The sequence below is a fragment of the Arvicola amphibius genome, chromosome 6, assembly GCF_903992535.2.
Source record: "Arvicola amphibius chromosome 6, mArvAmp1.2, whole genome shotgun sequence".
Taxonomy (NCBI): Eukaryota; Metazoa; Chordata; class Mammalia; order Rodentia; family Cricetidae; genus Arvicola; species Arvicola amphibius.
In genome coordinates this window covers 23,549,891-23,564,271 of record NC_052052.2, presented here as the reverse complement: position 1 = coordinate 23,564,271, position 14,381 = coordinate 23,549,891, and the positions used below count along the sequence as shown (strand labels likewise).

General features: G+C 54.3%; 1 protein-coding gene across 3 annotated transcripts in view; it reads right to left on the bottom strand.

Moving 5' to 3' along the window:
* Znf362 (zinc finger protein 362) overlaps positions 1-12,958 on the bottom strand; it is a 33,169-nt gene extending 20,211 nt beyond the window's left edge. Inside the window, exons 1-2 of one of the 3 annotated variants that reach the window (XM_038334971.1) lie at positions 12,871-12,958; positions 507-636 (exon numbers count right to left, since the gene is read on the bottom strand). In XM_038334971.1, coding sequence (XP_038190899.1) covers positions 507-544 — 38 coding nt within the window. In that variant the 5' untranslated portion in view covers positions 545-636; positions 12,871-12,958. Of the gene's footprint in view, positions 1-506; positions 1,837-11,822; positions 12,023-12,870 lie in introns of those variants that run through there. The other 2 variants (XM_038334969.1, XM_038334970.1) reach the window with 2 other exon arrangements.
* Between the last annotated feature and the right edge of the window lie 1,423 nt (positions 12,959-14,381).

Sequence of the window (14,381 nt, the reverse complement as noted above, 5' to 3'; positions counted from 1 at the left end):
GTCTGGACATTAACAGCAGCAGGTGAGGGGGTAGAGTGGGCAATTTGTAAGAGACTACCAGATATAGCAGGTTCTAGAGAGGCTAGGAGTTGGTGGCAGGGGAATTCCAAATTAGAGGTGTGAGGCTAAGGCTGCACCTGGCCCAGAGGGGGATGACCAAAGGGGCCTGGCTCCTTGGGGGAGCTGGTAGTCAGGGTCCTAAATAGGTTGTCCCCACAATGTGGCCCAGATCTCTGGACACAAACAGAGACAAACACGGTCAACACGACATGCAGACAGCACCAAACCCAGACAGGGAACAGACACAGACTTGTGACCACAGCATGGATCCATGGACACAGGAAGCCAAAGCCACCAACACTAAAAGGGCAAGCATACCTCCCCCACAACACCCCCAGAGGACAGCAGTGAGGGGCACGCAGGTCGTTTATGAACACAATGTCTTGGTCCCCAAAGAACAAGCCCCTTATTCACAGACCCACAGCCTGGGATCACAGGTTCCTTACCTAGAGGGTCCTTTCCCACTCGGTGAACTTCTACTCATCCTTCAAGACCCAGCTCAAGTGCTCCCTCTTCTACGGAGCTTTCCCTGAACCCCAGTCAGTCACTTCCTCTGTGTTCCCAACAGCACCTTGTCTATGGGAATAACAATAACAATAATAATAAAATGACAGCTACCGTTGATTGAAACACCAATGTGCTGAGCATATGATGATTCGAGGTACTGAGTCTTCCCAACGACTTTGTGAAATGAGCAGGCACCAGAAAATACAGCTCAAAGACGTCAGTCAACCTGCCCAGCCACACAGCAAGTGAGGGAGGGAGGAAGGATGCCCACCCAGCCCCGGCCCAACCCCCTACAGGGTCACATGCACTCTGGGGTGACCCCAGGCAGGATGATGCTACCCAATATATCTCACCTGGCTGGGAACTGAGCAAATTTACAGCCACTACTTACTGCAACAACAGACCCATGGTACAGATGAAGAAACTGAGGTCCGGAGAGGCTAAGCAACCTGGCTGAGGCTATGGAGCCAAGTACAGATCTCAAAGCTGATCCCTTCTGTCACTTTTTTTCCAGAAAGCCTCTGAGGCTAGTCTAGCAAACTCCCGAAGGAAGGGATAACTGAGGGAAGGGGACACGGGGTGCCAGGCTCTGCCCCATGGGTACAGTACAGACTCAGACCGGGAGACACAGAGGACACACAGCCCAAGGTGGGTTGTAGAGAGAGGGAAGGAGTGGGGGGGGGCACTGCTGCCAGGGTAAAGGAAGTGGGTGTTGTCGGTTCAACAATTTAGGCCCCGCCCCCAAAGCCACAGACATTAAATCTGAGATCTGCCCCGTCCCCATGGCCACATGGGAGCAGGTTTCCAACAAAGCAAACAGGGGTGCGGATAGATGGGTAGGGATGGGGAAGGGGGAGGTGCAGGACCCTAACAGCCGAGACTCTATGGTTATAAGGAGGCTTCAGGGAACCACGCCCACAAGGGCCGGGAGCCCAGGGGGAGGTGCTAGCCTCCGCTGCTTGGGGTTTGTCTTTGTTTCTCTGATTTCCAAATTCTCAGTCATGGCATTCAATTTCTTTTAAAATGAAAACAATAAATTTATTATTTAAAGAAAGAAAGTGCTAGGGAGCCTAAGGGGGGGGGGGAAAGCGAGGAGGCTCATGGGAAAGTCAGCTCAGCTGATGGGGGCATGCCAGAGCCACCACACTTGGGGCCTTTCACGCGATCCTAAACCCAGCTGCAGTGGAATGTCAGGAGGGCTTCCGGAAAGAGGCGACACAATCTGCACTTTGACCCTGATTAAGATTCCACAGGTCCTACTCTGTGTCCAGGCCAGCAGCTCTGACCTCAGCTATTGCAGGAGCCCCACCCCCACCTCCAGCAGGTCCTCCATCTCCACCCTCAGCCTACCCTAAGCTCTACTGCAGTCACTGCGTCCTGCCCTGCCCAGGAACTTCCATGGTTCCTTACTGCAGACACAGTGAGACTGACTTAGGTCATATGGGACCAGCTCCTACTACCCTCTGGCCTTACTGCCTGTCCCACTGTACACTGACCAGTCAGAATGACAGGCCCACAAGTCCACTTCCCCTCTTGCTTCTTCCCTGTCAAGGTTGCCAGGGCCACTCCTGGCATCCTTGAAGGGGAGGAATGATCCCAACTCTTCCTATGGGTCCCGGTGCACAGGCTCGTCTTCCTGGAAACATATGGGCTCTGCTACCCCCGTGGGCTCTGTTCCCTGTGTGTCCTGCATGTCCATCATAGGGCATTTCCCCACACCTGTGTTTTCTTAGCCATCTGTAGACATGGTGCTCCAAGAGAAAGGATTGGAGGCCTTTTAAGCCAGCAGCCATCTGGAGCTCGAAGGAAGAAAGCAAGGAAAGAAGAAAGGAAGGAAAGAAGGAAGGAAGGAAGGAAGGAAGGAAGGAAGGAAGGAAGGAAGGAAGGAAGGAAGAAAGGAAGGAAGAAAAGATGGATGGATGGATGGATGGACAGACAGTGTGTATGCATGACCAGTGAAGGGAACTGAAAAGTTACAACCTGGACAGAAGAAAGCGTCCTCCCCTCTGAATGGCCCCTGTATCACACGCGGTCCTGTGGCCCACATCTACCTGATCTCATTCTGACTGCCATTGAGGAGGGGCTGCAGGTGCACTGACCCTAAAGATGTAAACAGCTAGTGAACACAGTCAACGGTTCTGCCTCGCCAGCCATGAAAAGTCAACAAGCTTCACCTGCCAAAGGAGCAAAAAGGACGATGGAAAAGCTAACGCCCGATACGGGTGAGGATGTGATGAGGTTGGCACGGTCAGTGGGTGTACACACCAGGAACATTTGTGAGAAGAATCTACCATAATGTGTCAAGAGCTCGAAAAACCGTCAGTCCTCCAGGCCTAGTGTGCCCAGGCTTGGCCATTCATCCCTAGAAAACAACCCAAAGATCTACGCACAACACTGCTTGTGTCCATGGGTTTTTATGATAAAAAGCCTCGAACAAGCAACAGGGAGACAGCTCTGAAATGATCTCCTCAGTGACAGTCCACAGTGACACTGTTGTGACTTGTTCAGCATGTGCATGGGTCTAAGAGGAACCAGGGGCACAGAGGGACAAAGGAGCTGCCCAAAGCCAAGCAGGGAATGTGGGGTTCTGATCCAGACTATAAGGGATCTGGAGGCCAGGCTACCACACTCATTAAAAAACATGGGCAGTCAGGAGATATTTATGATACATAGCCAGGAGGACAAAGAATGATAGACTCGGACCCAAGACTAGATGCTGGGAGAAAGGAGGAGCCAAATGCTAATAGTGGGGATGTTTGGGGTTTGGAACAGGGCAGAGACGGGGCTGCAGGTTGATGTACCTTCTTATCTGTCTTTTATGACTTCTCTACAGTATGGCTATGTGGCTGTCTTGAGGGATATATTTTTTTTTTTAATGAAAGTAAAGCTTTTCTAAGCTTTGTTTGGCAAAGTAAGGCACCCTTGCCTCCTATTCAAAGAGCCACACTCTCAAATTTCGCCAGAAGAGAAGCCAAGGGTCCCACGGCAATCTCCAGCACCCTCGTGCCCTAGGTGCAAGGGCAGTTAGGAGGGGACTCAAGTCCCATCACATCCGGGGTTTCCAGGCTGTCTGTCACTTATTCTCCCACTGGGAGTCCTTTAGAGGTCCCATTGCTTGGGGAAGTCCTACCCCACAGTTGGTCAGCCAAGGCCTCTGCAAGGCCCCGCTGGCCATAGGCATCCCCATCACCCAACCATTGCACTCATCTCTCTGCCCCTATAGCTCCTGCAGCTCTTGCCCCAAACAAGCTGCTTTCTGTGCCAGCTGGTGCCATCTGAAGGTGGCATCTGGAACTAGAACCCTGGCATCAAACCTCAGCTCAGGTCACACTGCCATGGGTGGATGGTCTGGTCATTTGTCTATCCAGTTGCCCATGTAAGCTATGAGCTGACTAAGGACAGCTTATTTGAAGGTTCATGCTAACATTCCCTGTGTCCCCCAGTCAGGCCTCATGGCTCAACTAACATGTCTTAGGTTCAAGGCCATTTTTCCTGTTCTTTTTCTTACCTAATAGGAATCAGGACCCAGTTCCACACTCCTATGACCCCTGTATCTTCTACCTGTCCTCTCTCAATACCTCTAAATACACTGGCTTCCCCAGCAGCCAAGAGTTACCCTCAAGGTTAGGATCATGGCAGAGCCATGAACCCACCAATTAGAGTTGGGCAGGGCCCAATCCACATTAGTACTCCATATGGCCCTGAGAGACTCAATAAGGCGGGGTCTCTCCATGCCAGAAGAGCAGGGGCAGGGTTCAGGAATATTCCCAGAACAGAGGGGAACACGGCTAGCTCCCCAGAAGAGCAGAAAACTGCATAGGCCAGAAGGCAGAAGGGCCCATGGCAGCCATGTTGGATGTAGGGAAGGCACAGGCTAATGGCCAGAGTAGTTCATGCAAGGAGAGAGGGCCCTGAGCAATCAAGGGCACGACTTCCAGGACAAGCAAGAGGCTTTGCAAGACAGAGGCTGAACTGAGGTCATCTTCCACCTGGCTCTTTGAGACCCATCCACCCACCTATGCTCAATGCGTCCCTCCCACAGTCCCTCTGCCCTCCGCATTCCCCCATGAAGCCCAAAGCCCTCGCTGCCGCTCCAACCCTACCCCTAAGACTCCAGCCAGACCAGCCTCAGAAACTGGCTTCTGTGAACTTCTAGTTAGGAGCAAGGCTGAGGATCCTGGATCCAATTAGGGTGGGATTTTGCAGCTCCACAGGCCCGGGGAAAGGCTGTTTCCATTGTGATGGCAGAGAGAGCTGACCCTGGCAAAGGGGGCTGACGTCTGCACTCAGTGCCCTCTCTGATCTTCCATCCCTTTATCTTCAACAACTCCACTGCCACCTCCAGACACCCGGAGATGTCCAGGACCATGAACCTTCTCCAGGCGGAGACAACACCATCTTAAAGACACAGAGCATGGGTCTTTCTCTACTGCCAGCTCCCCCAGGGATGCCAGGTGGATGAGGATGCCAGCAGCTCACACTTCCTCCACCTGGGTCCCTTTAGATGCTTCCCAGGGCAATTCCCACTCAAACTCCTCCTAACCTCACAAGAAAGATGCTATGAACACTTTGGAATGTGGCACACTCCCGGAAAGATGCCTGAAACATACCTGGGCAGCATGCTAGCGTGTGAGAGAGTATCCTGCCAAGACAGCAGAGGGGTCTTTACCCTGGCCTTTCACTGCAACTCTGCCTAACCAGACCATGCCCTCCTGGTTCTCGGGGTGCTCTCTGACTTGGAGTTAGGAACGAGACTCTGTAGGTACTAAGCCACTTAAGCTCATGCGTGAGGGCTGGAGGAGCAGAAACTTCTGGCAGGCCTTTCTGGGTTTCTGGGTCCTTCACTAGAAAGTGAAGGGGCTCAGCCAATCACAGTTGGGAAGGGGTGGGCCTAGGTCTTCACGAGGGTGGAAAGGATGGGTTTGACAGCCTGAGAGCCCAGACTTGGGCCTTGGGAGAGTGGCAAAGCCCAGAGATGAAGCTGCCATTTGTCACCTGACAGGCGAGAGTGGGGTGTCTGACCGTACTACCTCAGGGCTGCTACGAAGGCACAGGTTAACACGCTCAAGGTTTCAGGATGGTGCCGGGCTCTGTGACGTGCAGTTACGACCCATGCTAACCTGCCTGTGGTGGCTCCTGAGGTCAACGGAGCCTTACACTAGTGTTCCAGTGTCTGGCTGCAGGAGCTTCCTGCCGCTCTTCTGACTTCCCCCACACCAGGGCTGCTCTGCAGACATGGATCCATCCGTCTTTCAAGACAGACAGGTCCCCAACTGGGAACCCCAACGTGTGATCATAGCTCCTCTGTGAAGAACTTCCTTCCCCCTTCCATGCAGGCTCTGTGGTCAGGTTAGGCAAGGCTCAGGGCCAGCAAACAGTATGGACCCCAAGCAGAAGGACTGAGTGGCCATGTGGGTGGGGCAGAGGCCAGGGGAGATTTCCAACAGACTGGACCACGCTATCCCCAACCCCATCTGGCTGCTCACCACCACCACCCCAGGTTCTCAGGGCTACTGTCGTCTCGTGTTTATGAGTGGTTCCACTTCTTCAAGCAGATCCAGGCAAGGAGTGGGCATTTAGCCACAGGAATGCAAGGGGGTACGTGAGGGCTCAGAAATGGTGGTAGCACAGATATGTATGTTTATGTAAGAATATGTATGTTGGAGGGTGATGGGGAGTCTCCCTACCGCAACCAGGTGTCCGTCATCAGAACCCCAGTACCTGGCTGACTAGACTGTCCTCTAAAGCAGTGGTTCTCAACCTTCCCAATGCCACGACCCTTTAATATAGCTCCTCATGTTGTGGCGACCCCCAACTAGAAAGTTATTTTCACTGCTACTTCATAACTGAAATTTTGCTACTGTTATGAATCATAATGTAAATATCTGCTATGAAGGCTATCTGATATGCAACTCCTGAGGAAGTGTTGTTCAACCCCCCAAAGGTGTCATGACCCACAGGTTGAGAACCACTGCAGTCTCAGGAGACTAAGGCTTTTGCTCAAAGCTCAAAATGGAACAGCCATGTTGGCCATATGGGTGAGGCAGGAACCAACAGTTTGAGGGCTCCTCAGGCCTCAGAGCCAAGTCCCTCAGCCTGTCCCTCATGCCTGCTTGACTGATGACACTGCTCAGTCACCTTCCCAGACCAGGTCAGAGTCTTGGGGTCCATAAAGCTCTCTGACAACCACAGCCACACAACTCCCACAACAGCTGGCTTCCTCGGTGCCAGGCAGAGAGCCCTGTGTACCAGGAATTTTGCCCCATGGCGGAGAAGAGAGGATGGTACTGGACGGGGTGCAGCTACTCCAACCAGGGCTTCCTCTTTCCCTTAAACCCCAAGGCAAAAGCTGGCAGCCCATTGAAACGTGATGAAGAGAGAGCCCACCAGGTAAAGCCTCAGGAGAAACATCTCAGACACAGCCTACTCCTCACCCCAACCCTGCAGTTTCCCCGGTGGGTAAGAAGAGGTCTGGCTACAAAACATTCATCAGATGCCCACTACAGGAGTGGGGAGAGTGGGTCCCCTGTCCCCGAGGGCATCAAGCCTGTTTAGAGACCCCCAAACAAGTGTCAGTGTGATGCTACAGAGACAAGAGGGGCTCTGGTAATTTTCAGCAGTCTTGGTAGACCCATCCATCCATCCATCCATCCATCCATCCATCCATCCATCCATCCATATGTTTAACCCATGCACCAAGGCCGCAAGACTGGCCCAGTAGAGAGAAAGAAGCCACCGAAGCCCATGAAACCACAGGGTCAAAGCTCCGGGAAGCTGGTACTCTAACGTGGGTCATTCACTGGAAGGTTTGGGAAGTGTCCTAGAAGTGACAGATGTCTGAGCATGGGTGACAAGGGTCCTGGGGAGGAAAGAGCTCAGTGGAGGGGGGTTCTAGGGGAGGGCAGAGGCTCTCCAGTCAGGGTGTGGACAGGAGTCTGGTAAGGCTGGGCTTCTCCACAAAGCTGTGGGATCAGAAGCAGCCACACAGCCACACAGCATGCTGATTTCCCGACCCAGGGGTGTTCCCACCTCCACCCCATCCCCCACCTCCCCAGGGATAAGTTCCCTGAGTTCTCCATGCCTACACTTCCTAGGCGGCAAAAGAGGATAATAACAATGACGACAGTATATTTTCATATGCACAAAGCCTTGGAGAGCATGCAGACACATAGCAAGCACTCTGTGTCCAGTGGTGGTCCAAGATGGGGTCCCAGTCAGAGCATCGAAGGTTCTGAATGAGAAAGCTGCTCCGATGTTACAGTTCTGGGTTTGGGAGAGGCTAAGATTCTGAGATTCCACAATGAAATCATCTCATTATTTCCTAACAACAACCCCCGAGACTCCCAGGGGAAGATGACAGACCTCAGTGTAACTTCATCTCCTAGGCACTGCTGGGGCACCGGGGGCTGCCACCACACCTGGCCCCACAGCTGTTCCTCACCTCGGCTGAGGCCCCAGCCACACCTTACTGGAAGCTTCTTGAGTTGAGCTTAAGCCTGCGTAGAACTTAAACACATTCCCCGGCAGACAGCGAGAAATACAAATAAACACGTGGATGAGAAGGTTTCAGATGCCCGGAGCCACGAAAGAGAATAAGAAGGGGCTCGTGTGACAGGGCGGAAGCTAGTCACAGCAAACGGGCAGTAAAGGCCCCTTGAGGAGGTGATGTTCAGTGGTGCCACCACCACGCAAGGATTCCAGGCCAGGGAAGGTGCACGAAGCAGCTGGCATGGCCAGAGGTGCTAAGATAAGGGGGTGAGCAGGACAGGACAGGGCAAGAGTGGGGAAGCAGAGGTTGAAAAGCGAGCAAAGCTGGGACCATGAAAGCTCCTGTAGGCCCAGAGAGGAGTTTTGGTTCCTTGTTTATTTTTCTTCTAAATGTTCAGGAAACAGTATAACTCCCATCAGGGGAATAAAGAGACAGAAAGACCGACCAGTCAGGGGCCCCAGGACACTTGGTGTTCTGAAAACCCCCACTATGGTTTACAAGTCAAGGCAGGGCCTAGAAAAGTTAAGTGACAACCCTTATGGGTCAATGCACACATGCAGAGACCCCAGCACATGCCAGGCCAGGATCGGGAGACTTCTAAGACGCTGTTATTATCTCCACTCCTATCAGCGAGACCAAGCAGAGCATCCCAGTTTATAGGGGCTCAGACTGAAGCTCACAGACAAAAAGAGCATGCTCAGAGCCCTGCGACCCAAACGGAACTTCTTAGCACCCTGACCCATTGCGAAAAGGGTCGCTGAAACTCTTATTCTTGGGGGACATAATCCCTGGGGACTCACCTGAAGCCTTGGCTTTTCTCCCTTGCTGGCTTTAGAGTACAACAGGGAATCTCCTATCTGTCCAACCTGGTCTGGGGGAGGAGGATGGGTGGATGGATGGATGGATGGATGGATGGATGGACAGACAAACTGACAGGGAAACTACTGGAATGACTAACCAATAAGCCAAGGAGTGAACAGCAGAAGGAGAAATGAATGGCCTAACATCAAATGAACGAATACACGAACAGAAAGGATAATGAGCACCAACTGGAGAGGGATGCAAAGACATGTTGCCCAGGGACGGGTCGGAGCTCTGCTAGCTTCAGACCCAGGCCGCAGCGCACTCACGTACCAGCTTCCCACCTCCGACCAGCTGGCCTCCATTCCCCAGGATGAACCCTGAGACCAACCCTATGTCTCCATTTAGTGTGGCCATTATTCTGTAGCCCCTGAATCAGCGTGCACCACTCCACGGGGCCCAGTGGTTTCACCATCCCTCTGAGCAGTTCACAGAAGAAAGGAAACGGGAGACCAAGGCTCCAGTCCCAGCAGAGGCCAGACTTTCAGTCAGTGGCTTCCTCTCTCTGAGTCCAGATGACCTCCAAGGGCCTTTCCATCCCTGACATTCTTTGGGGTGGGGGTGAGCCTCTGGATTTTTACACAGCCACTGGGGTCAGCAGAAGAATTTCAGACTAAAAACTAGAAACTGGGAAAGGTCCTGCCCACAGCACCACCCACTTCGGAAAGGCCCACACAGGGAGTCTGCAGGCCTGAGTTAAAGTCCTCCTCTGTCACTGCCCTGCCTCTCCGTGCCTCAGTTTCTTAGATTTTAGAATGGGGATCAACTGTCCCAGCCTGAGCATCTGATCTCAACTCAGGCTTGGGGAGAGCCTGATACGGTAGCAACCACATGTGACATCGTACAAACTGTAAAGTTCAGTTTCCTGAAAGATTATGATGATAGGGTCTGGGGTAAATGAAGGGGGTCACACTGTCCTATTCCTGCTCAGTTCTGCCTGAAACCAAACATCCCGGTGTCAGAGCCCCGAAACAGAGAAGAGTAGCGGGAACCCAGCAGTGGATCCCGGCCGCAGCTCTCTTCTTACTGCACAGTGTACTGTGACTCTCGGCCTCAGTTTCTCCATCTAAAACCTCGTTGGTTCAGAACCCCGTGACCCAGGCAAGCCTCACTCTGCAGCCCTGACATTCCCAGACCTTGTACCCCCGACTCTGTCCTTAGGGAAAGAGTTCACACAGCCTAGTAGAGCCAAGACACAGATCTAAAGGAGACTTGAGTGTTCTCCCTCCAGGAAATGGGGGGCGGGAGCTAGATAAGCACAAAGGCTCTGAGCACAGCACAGGATCCTCCTAGGACAGATTCTCCCAAAAGGGGAAAAGACCCGGCTCAGATTATATAGGCCTGGTCCCAGATCACTCTGCTGACGGCAGAGCCAGCAGGTTCTGACCTGTCCAGTCGGACACTTCAGAAACGCAACTGATGTCCAAACAGCAGACTTCAAAGTGGCAGGCGGGGTGACAGAAGGGGGCTAAGGACACAGCAGAGGACAGGCCCATGTTACAGAGGCCAGGCAACCAGCTACTCCTGTGTGTATTGGGACCCATAGGAGCTGCAGGCCTGTACCTGGCCCCAAACCCACCACCAAGGACATTCATCCTCAGAAGTCATCTATGGAGGCCAAGAAGGCCACCCATACCTGGAGAGGGTTCTTCAACTGCAACCAACCAGACTTGCCCCAAGAGGGGGCTACCAAAACTTCCTGTCCACCAAGGGGCTCTGGCCACCCATGAAGGGGCAAGCCTCCCTCCACCCCCAACACACATAACTCCTAAAGGATCCACACTGCTGGAGGGCAGAGTGCTGAGAGAGAAGGGTCATGTCGTCATGACAAGGATCTTAGCTCCAAACCCTGGGCCCACTCTATGCCCTAGTGCCAGCCACCTCCCCCAAATCTAGGGTTATAGTATAGTTCCTTACAATACCACTTTGATAGAGAGCCTAGTCCAAATGACTCCTCCCAAAAACTCTCACCTCAGCCCTACACACACACACACACACACACACACACACATACACACACACACACTCCCCACCCCCACCCACGCAGCTATGGGGAAATCGGCAGTTAACTTTCCCCAAAAACCCTACAAAGGCGGCTAGCTGGAGAAAGAAACAGAAATAGGCCTCCATAGTCTTTCGTGGCATCTCACAGCCCCCCGGGGGAAGAAAAAAAAAAACCTTAAAAAAAAAAGCAAGAAAAAAAAAAAGAAAACTTTCAGAGTTAACTTTAAATTCCCAGCCCCCTCCCCCAAAATCACCCGGCAGCTTCTCTCCCCCTTATTTTTCCCTTTAAAGTGTAATTGTATTGTGTCTCACCTCCCCGAAAGGCTCCCGGCTCTCTCCAAAGAAAAGGAAAAAAGCCAACCCTTCGGGTGCCCCCTCTGCTTCCAGCCGCCTCTCCCACATTCTCAGACAGTTTTATTAAAATCTTCAGACAAAAGAAAAACAAAAATGGCAGCCTGGCTTATTTTTAAAACAGGACAGGGACGCCATATTCTGCAGATCTGCAAAAAAACGGAGAAATCCGGCACTGGCCGCTCCACTGGGCCGGCTGCAAAGTGCGCGAACCGCGCCGTTTGCAATCCGTTTATTTGCATTAAGCCCCATGAATCATTGTTTACCGGAGAATTGCAGCAGGTTTGAATAGCCCGGCTTAGGAAAACACACACGCACACACTCGGAGACTAGCCCCAGACACGCCGCGGGAGACGCTGCCTACCCCGCGCGCGCTGCCGCCACCGCGGCCGCCCCGGGCCGGGCCCGAGGCACCGGCGACCCCCGGGCCCTCGCAGCGCGGTCGCCCCGCGCTGACAGCGCTCGCACCGGCCTGGCCCCCGCCCCGCAACTCGGCGCAACTTTCCCGCGGGCGGGCCCGCTCCCCCGCGCGCCCCGGGCCCGCACGGACCTGGCAGTGCTGGCGGAGCTCCGGGATGTGGCCGCAGCCCCAAGCCCGGCGGCCCGAGTAGGGCCGGGCTGGGGGCTCCCGGCTCCGGCAGCGGCGCGCGGCTAGAGCTCGGTGCGGAGCGGCGTGCAAACCTTCCGGGTCGCCTGCTGTTCACTTCTGGGTTCTGCAGGCGCCGCGGCGGCGGCGGAGGCCGGGTGTGCAGCCGCGCGGCCCCGGTGCGCTGGGCCCCGCGAGCGAGCCGCGTCCGGCCCCCCGCCTCTCGGCTGCGCAGCCCGCCCGGCCCCGGGGCTCTGGCGAGTGGGCAGCGCCCGGCGCTGGCGACGGCGAGGGGAGGGGGCCGGCGGGGCGGGGACGGGCCGCGCGCTGGGGGCCCCCGCTCGGCCCCGGGGCCTCGTCTCGTTCTCGCCACCGCCGCCGCCAAGCAAAGTTGCGCGGCGCCCCCTGCCCGCGCCGCGCCGCGCCGGAGGCTGAGCCACAAAGGAACTCCGCGCCCCCCTCCGCCCGCCCGAGCCGCGCGGGGAGGGCACCGGCGCCCGGCCCTAGGACAGCCCCTTCCCCAGCACGGGGGCTCCCGGGGCCCGGGCGGCCGCGGCCATTGTCCCGCCCAGACTCCGCTCCCGGGTGGCGGTGGCCTGGGGACCCGGGACTGGCGAGCCAGGCTGTTCCCGGAGCTGGGGGGCTGTCCCTCCGGACCCCCAGGGTGGCCCCCACACCTGGTGACAAACGGCCGTGCTCAAAACCCAGACTAAGATTAATGTTATTTATTTTTGAAGAACAAGGACATGGGGCCGGGGGTGGGTGGTGCAGAAGTTTGCACAACCTAGGACACCGCTTCCTAGCCCTAGGCCTGAGCCTCAGTGGTGGGGCGGCCTGGGGCTGACAGCACTTCTCAAAGTCTATCAGAGGTGGCACCGGCTGTCCCCCAGCTCCAGACCTCAGAGCCAACTGCGTGACTCCTCCTCCCGCCTCACCCTCCCCAGCCAATCAGTCACCAAGTCCTCTTGATTCGGCCTCGCGGGCTGTGTCAACTTCTAAACTTCACTTCTACCTGAAGAGGCGGACATTCCTGACTCCAAACCGGCTTAGATTTCTGAATACTCTCTGCCATCCACCTGCAGGCCTAGAAGATCAAGACTGCCTCTGCCCCCAGGAAGCACCCCAGGGAAGGATGGACACATGAACCATCCTGTCTTCTAGGAAGTAAACATTTAAACACTGATAGTCGGCTGGGAGCACAGTTCTGAAGACTGGACAAAGTCCCTGTCCTCCTGGAGAGTCCAGTCGAGCACAGGATGTCACCACTGGAGGCGGCTGGAGGGTGGGACCCACAGAAGTCAGTTCCTGGCACAGGGCAGAGACACAAGAAGCATGTGACATGAATTAGCTGAAATAATATGATATTAAAAACACAGAGGCCGGGCGGTGGTGGCGCACGCCTTTAATCCCAGCAGAGGATTTAATCCTTTAATCGGGAGGCAGAGGCAGGCGGATCTCTGTGAGTTCGAGACCAGCCTGGTCTACAAGAGCTAGTTCCAGGACAGGCTCCAAAGCTACAGAGAAACCCTGTCTCGAAAAACCAAAAAAAAAAAAAAAAAAAAAAAAACCAAAAAAACCAAAAAAAAAAAAAAAAAAACAAACCACACACAGAGAAGGCCCCTCTTCTGGATAGATGGCGGCTCTGGGGTGAGCCTGGTGGAGGAGAAAGGAAGGTCTCTGGCTTCCAGAACAAGGGTAAAAAAATTACTGGCCCGTGGTTGAGACGTTCTATGGGGAAACACACTAGCAAGTAACTAGAAAGATGAGACGAATCACCCATGAAGGAGAATGGGTGCTCAGGGGGCAATGGGGGGGTACATAGATGTCGGTCTCACAGTGACTTTCTTTCAAGGAGCATAGTATGAGAAAGAGAAGGGAAAACGTGACGTCAGAATGGAAAAATCTACCAGCTGCCACCGCAGCTTAGTGATGGAGGCCACATCAGCAGTCATGAATCACGCTGGTAGTGAGGACACTTGACTTGTGGTAAAAGCAACACCTTCTGAGGCTGGAGAGGTGACTCAGCAGTTGAGAGTGCACACTGCTCTCGCGAGGACCCGAGTTTGGTTTCTACCTCCCGCTCAAAACTGCCTGTAACTTCAGCTCCAGGGGATCTGGCGCCCTCTTCTGGACTCCTCCGGATCCTGCACTCATGCGCACATAACCACTACCACCCCTGCCGGTAAGCATAATTAAAAATAGTAAACATTCTTTTTTAAAAGCAACATTCTAGGAGCTCGAGAGATGACTTCCTGGCTAAGAGGGCTTGCTGCTTTCTCGGAGGACTGAAGTTCAGATGCCGGCACCCATGTTCAGCAGCTCACCCCTGCTTGTAACTCCAGTTCCGTGGGATCTGACACTCTTCCTGGCCTGCTTGGCACTCCTCCACGGGTGCCTGTACTTGCATTTGCGCGAGCACGCAGACACATGCACACACACACACACACACACACACACACACACACACACACAGATCTTTTTTAAAAGAGTACATTACCTCTGTGGTATTCCTACCTATGAGGA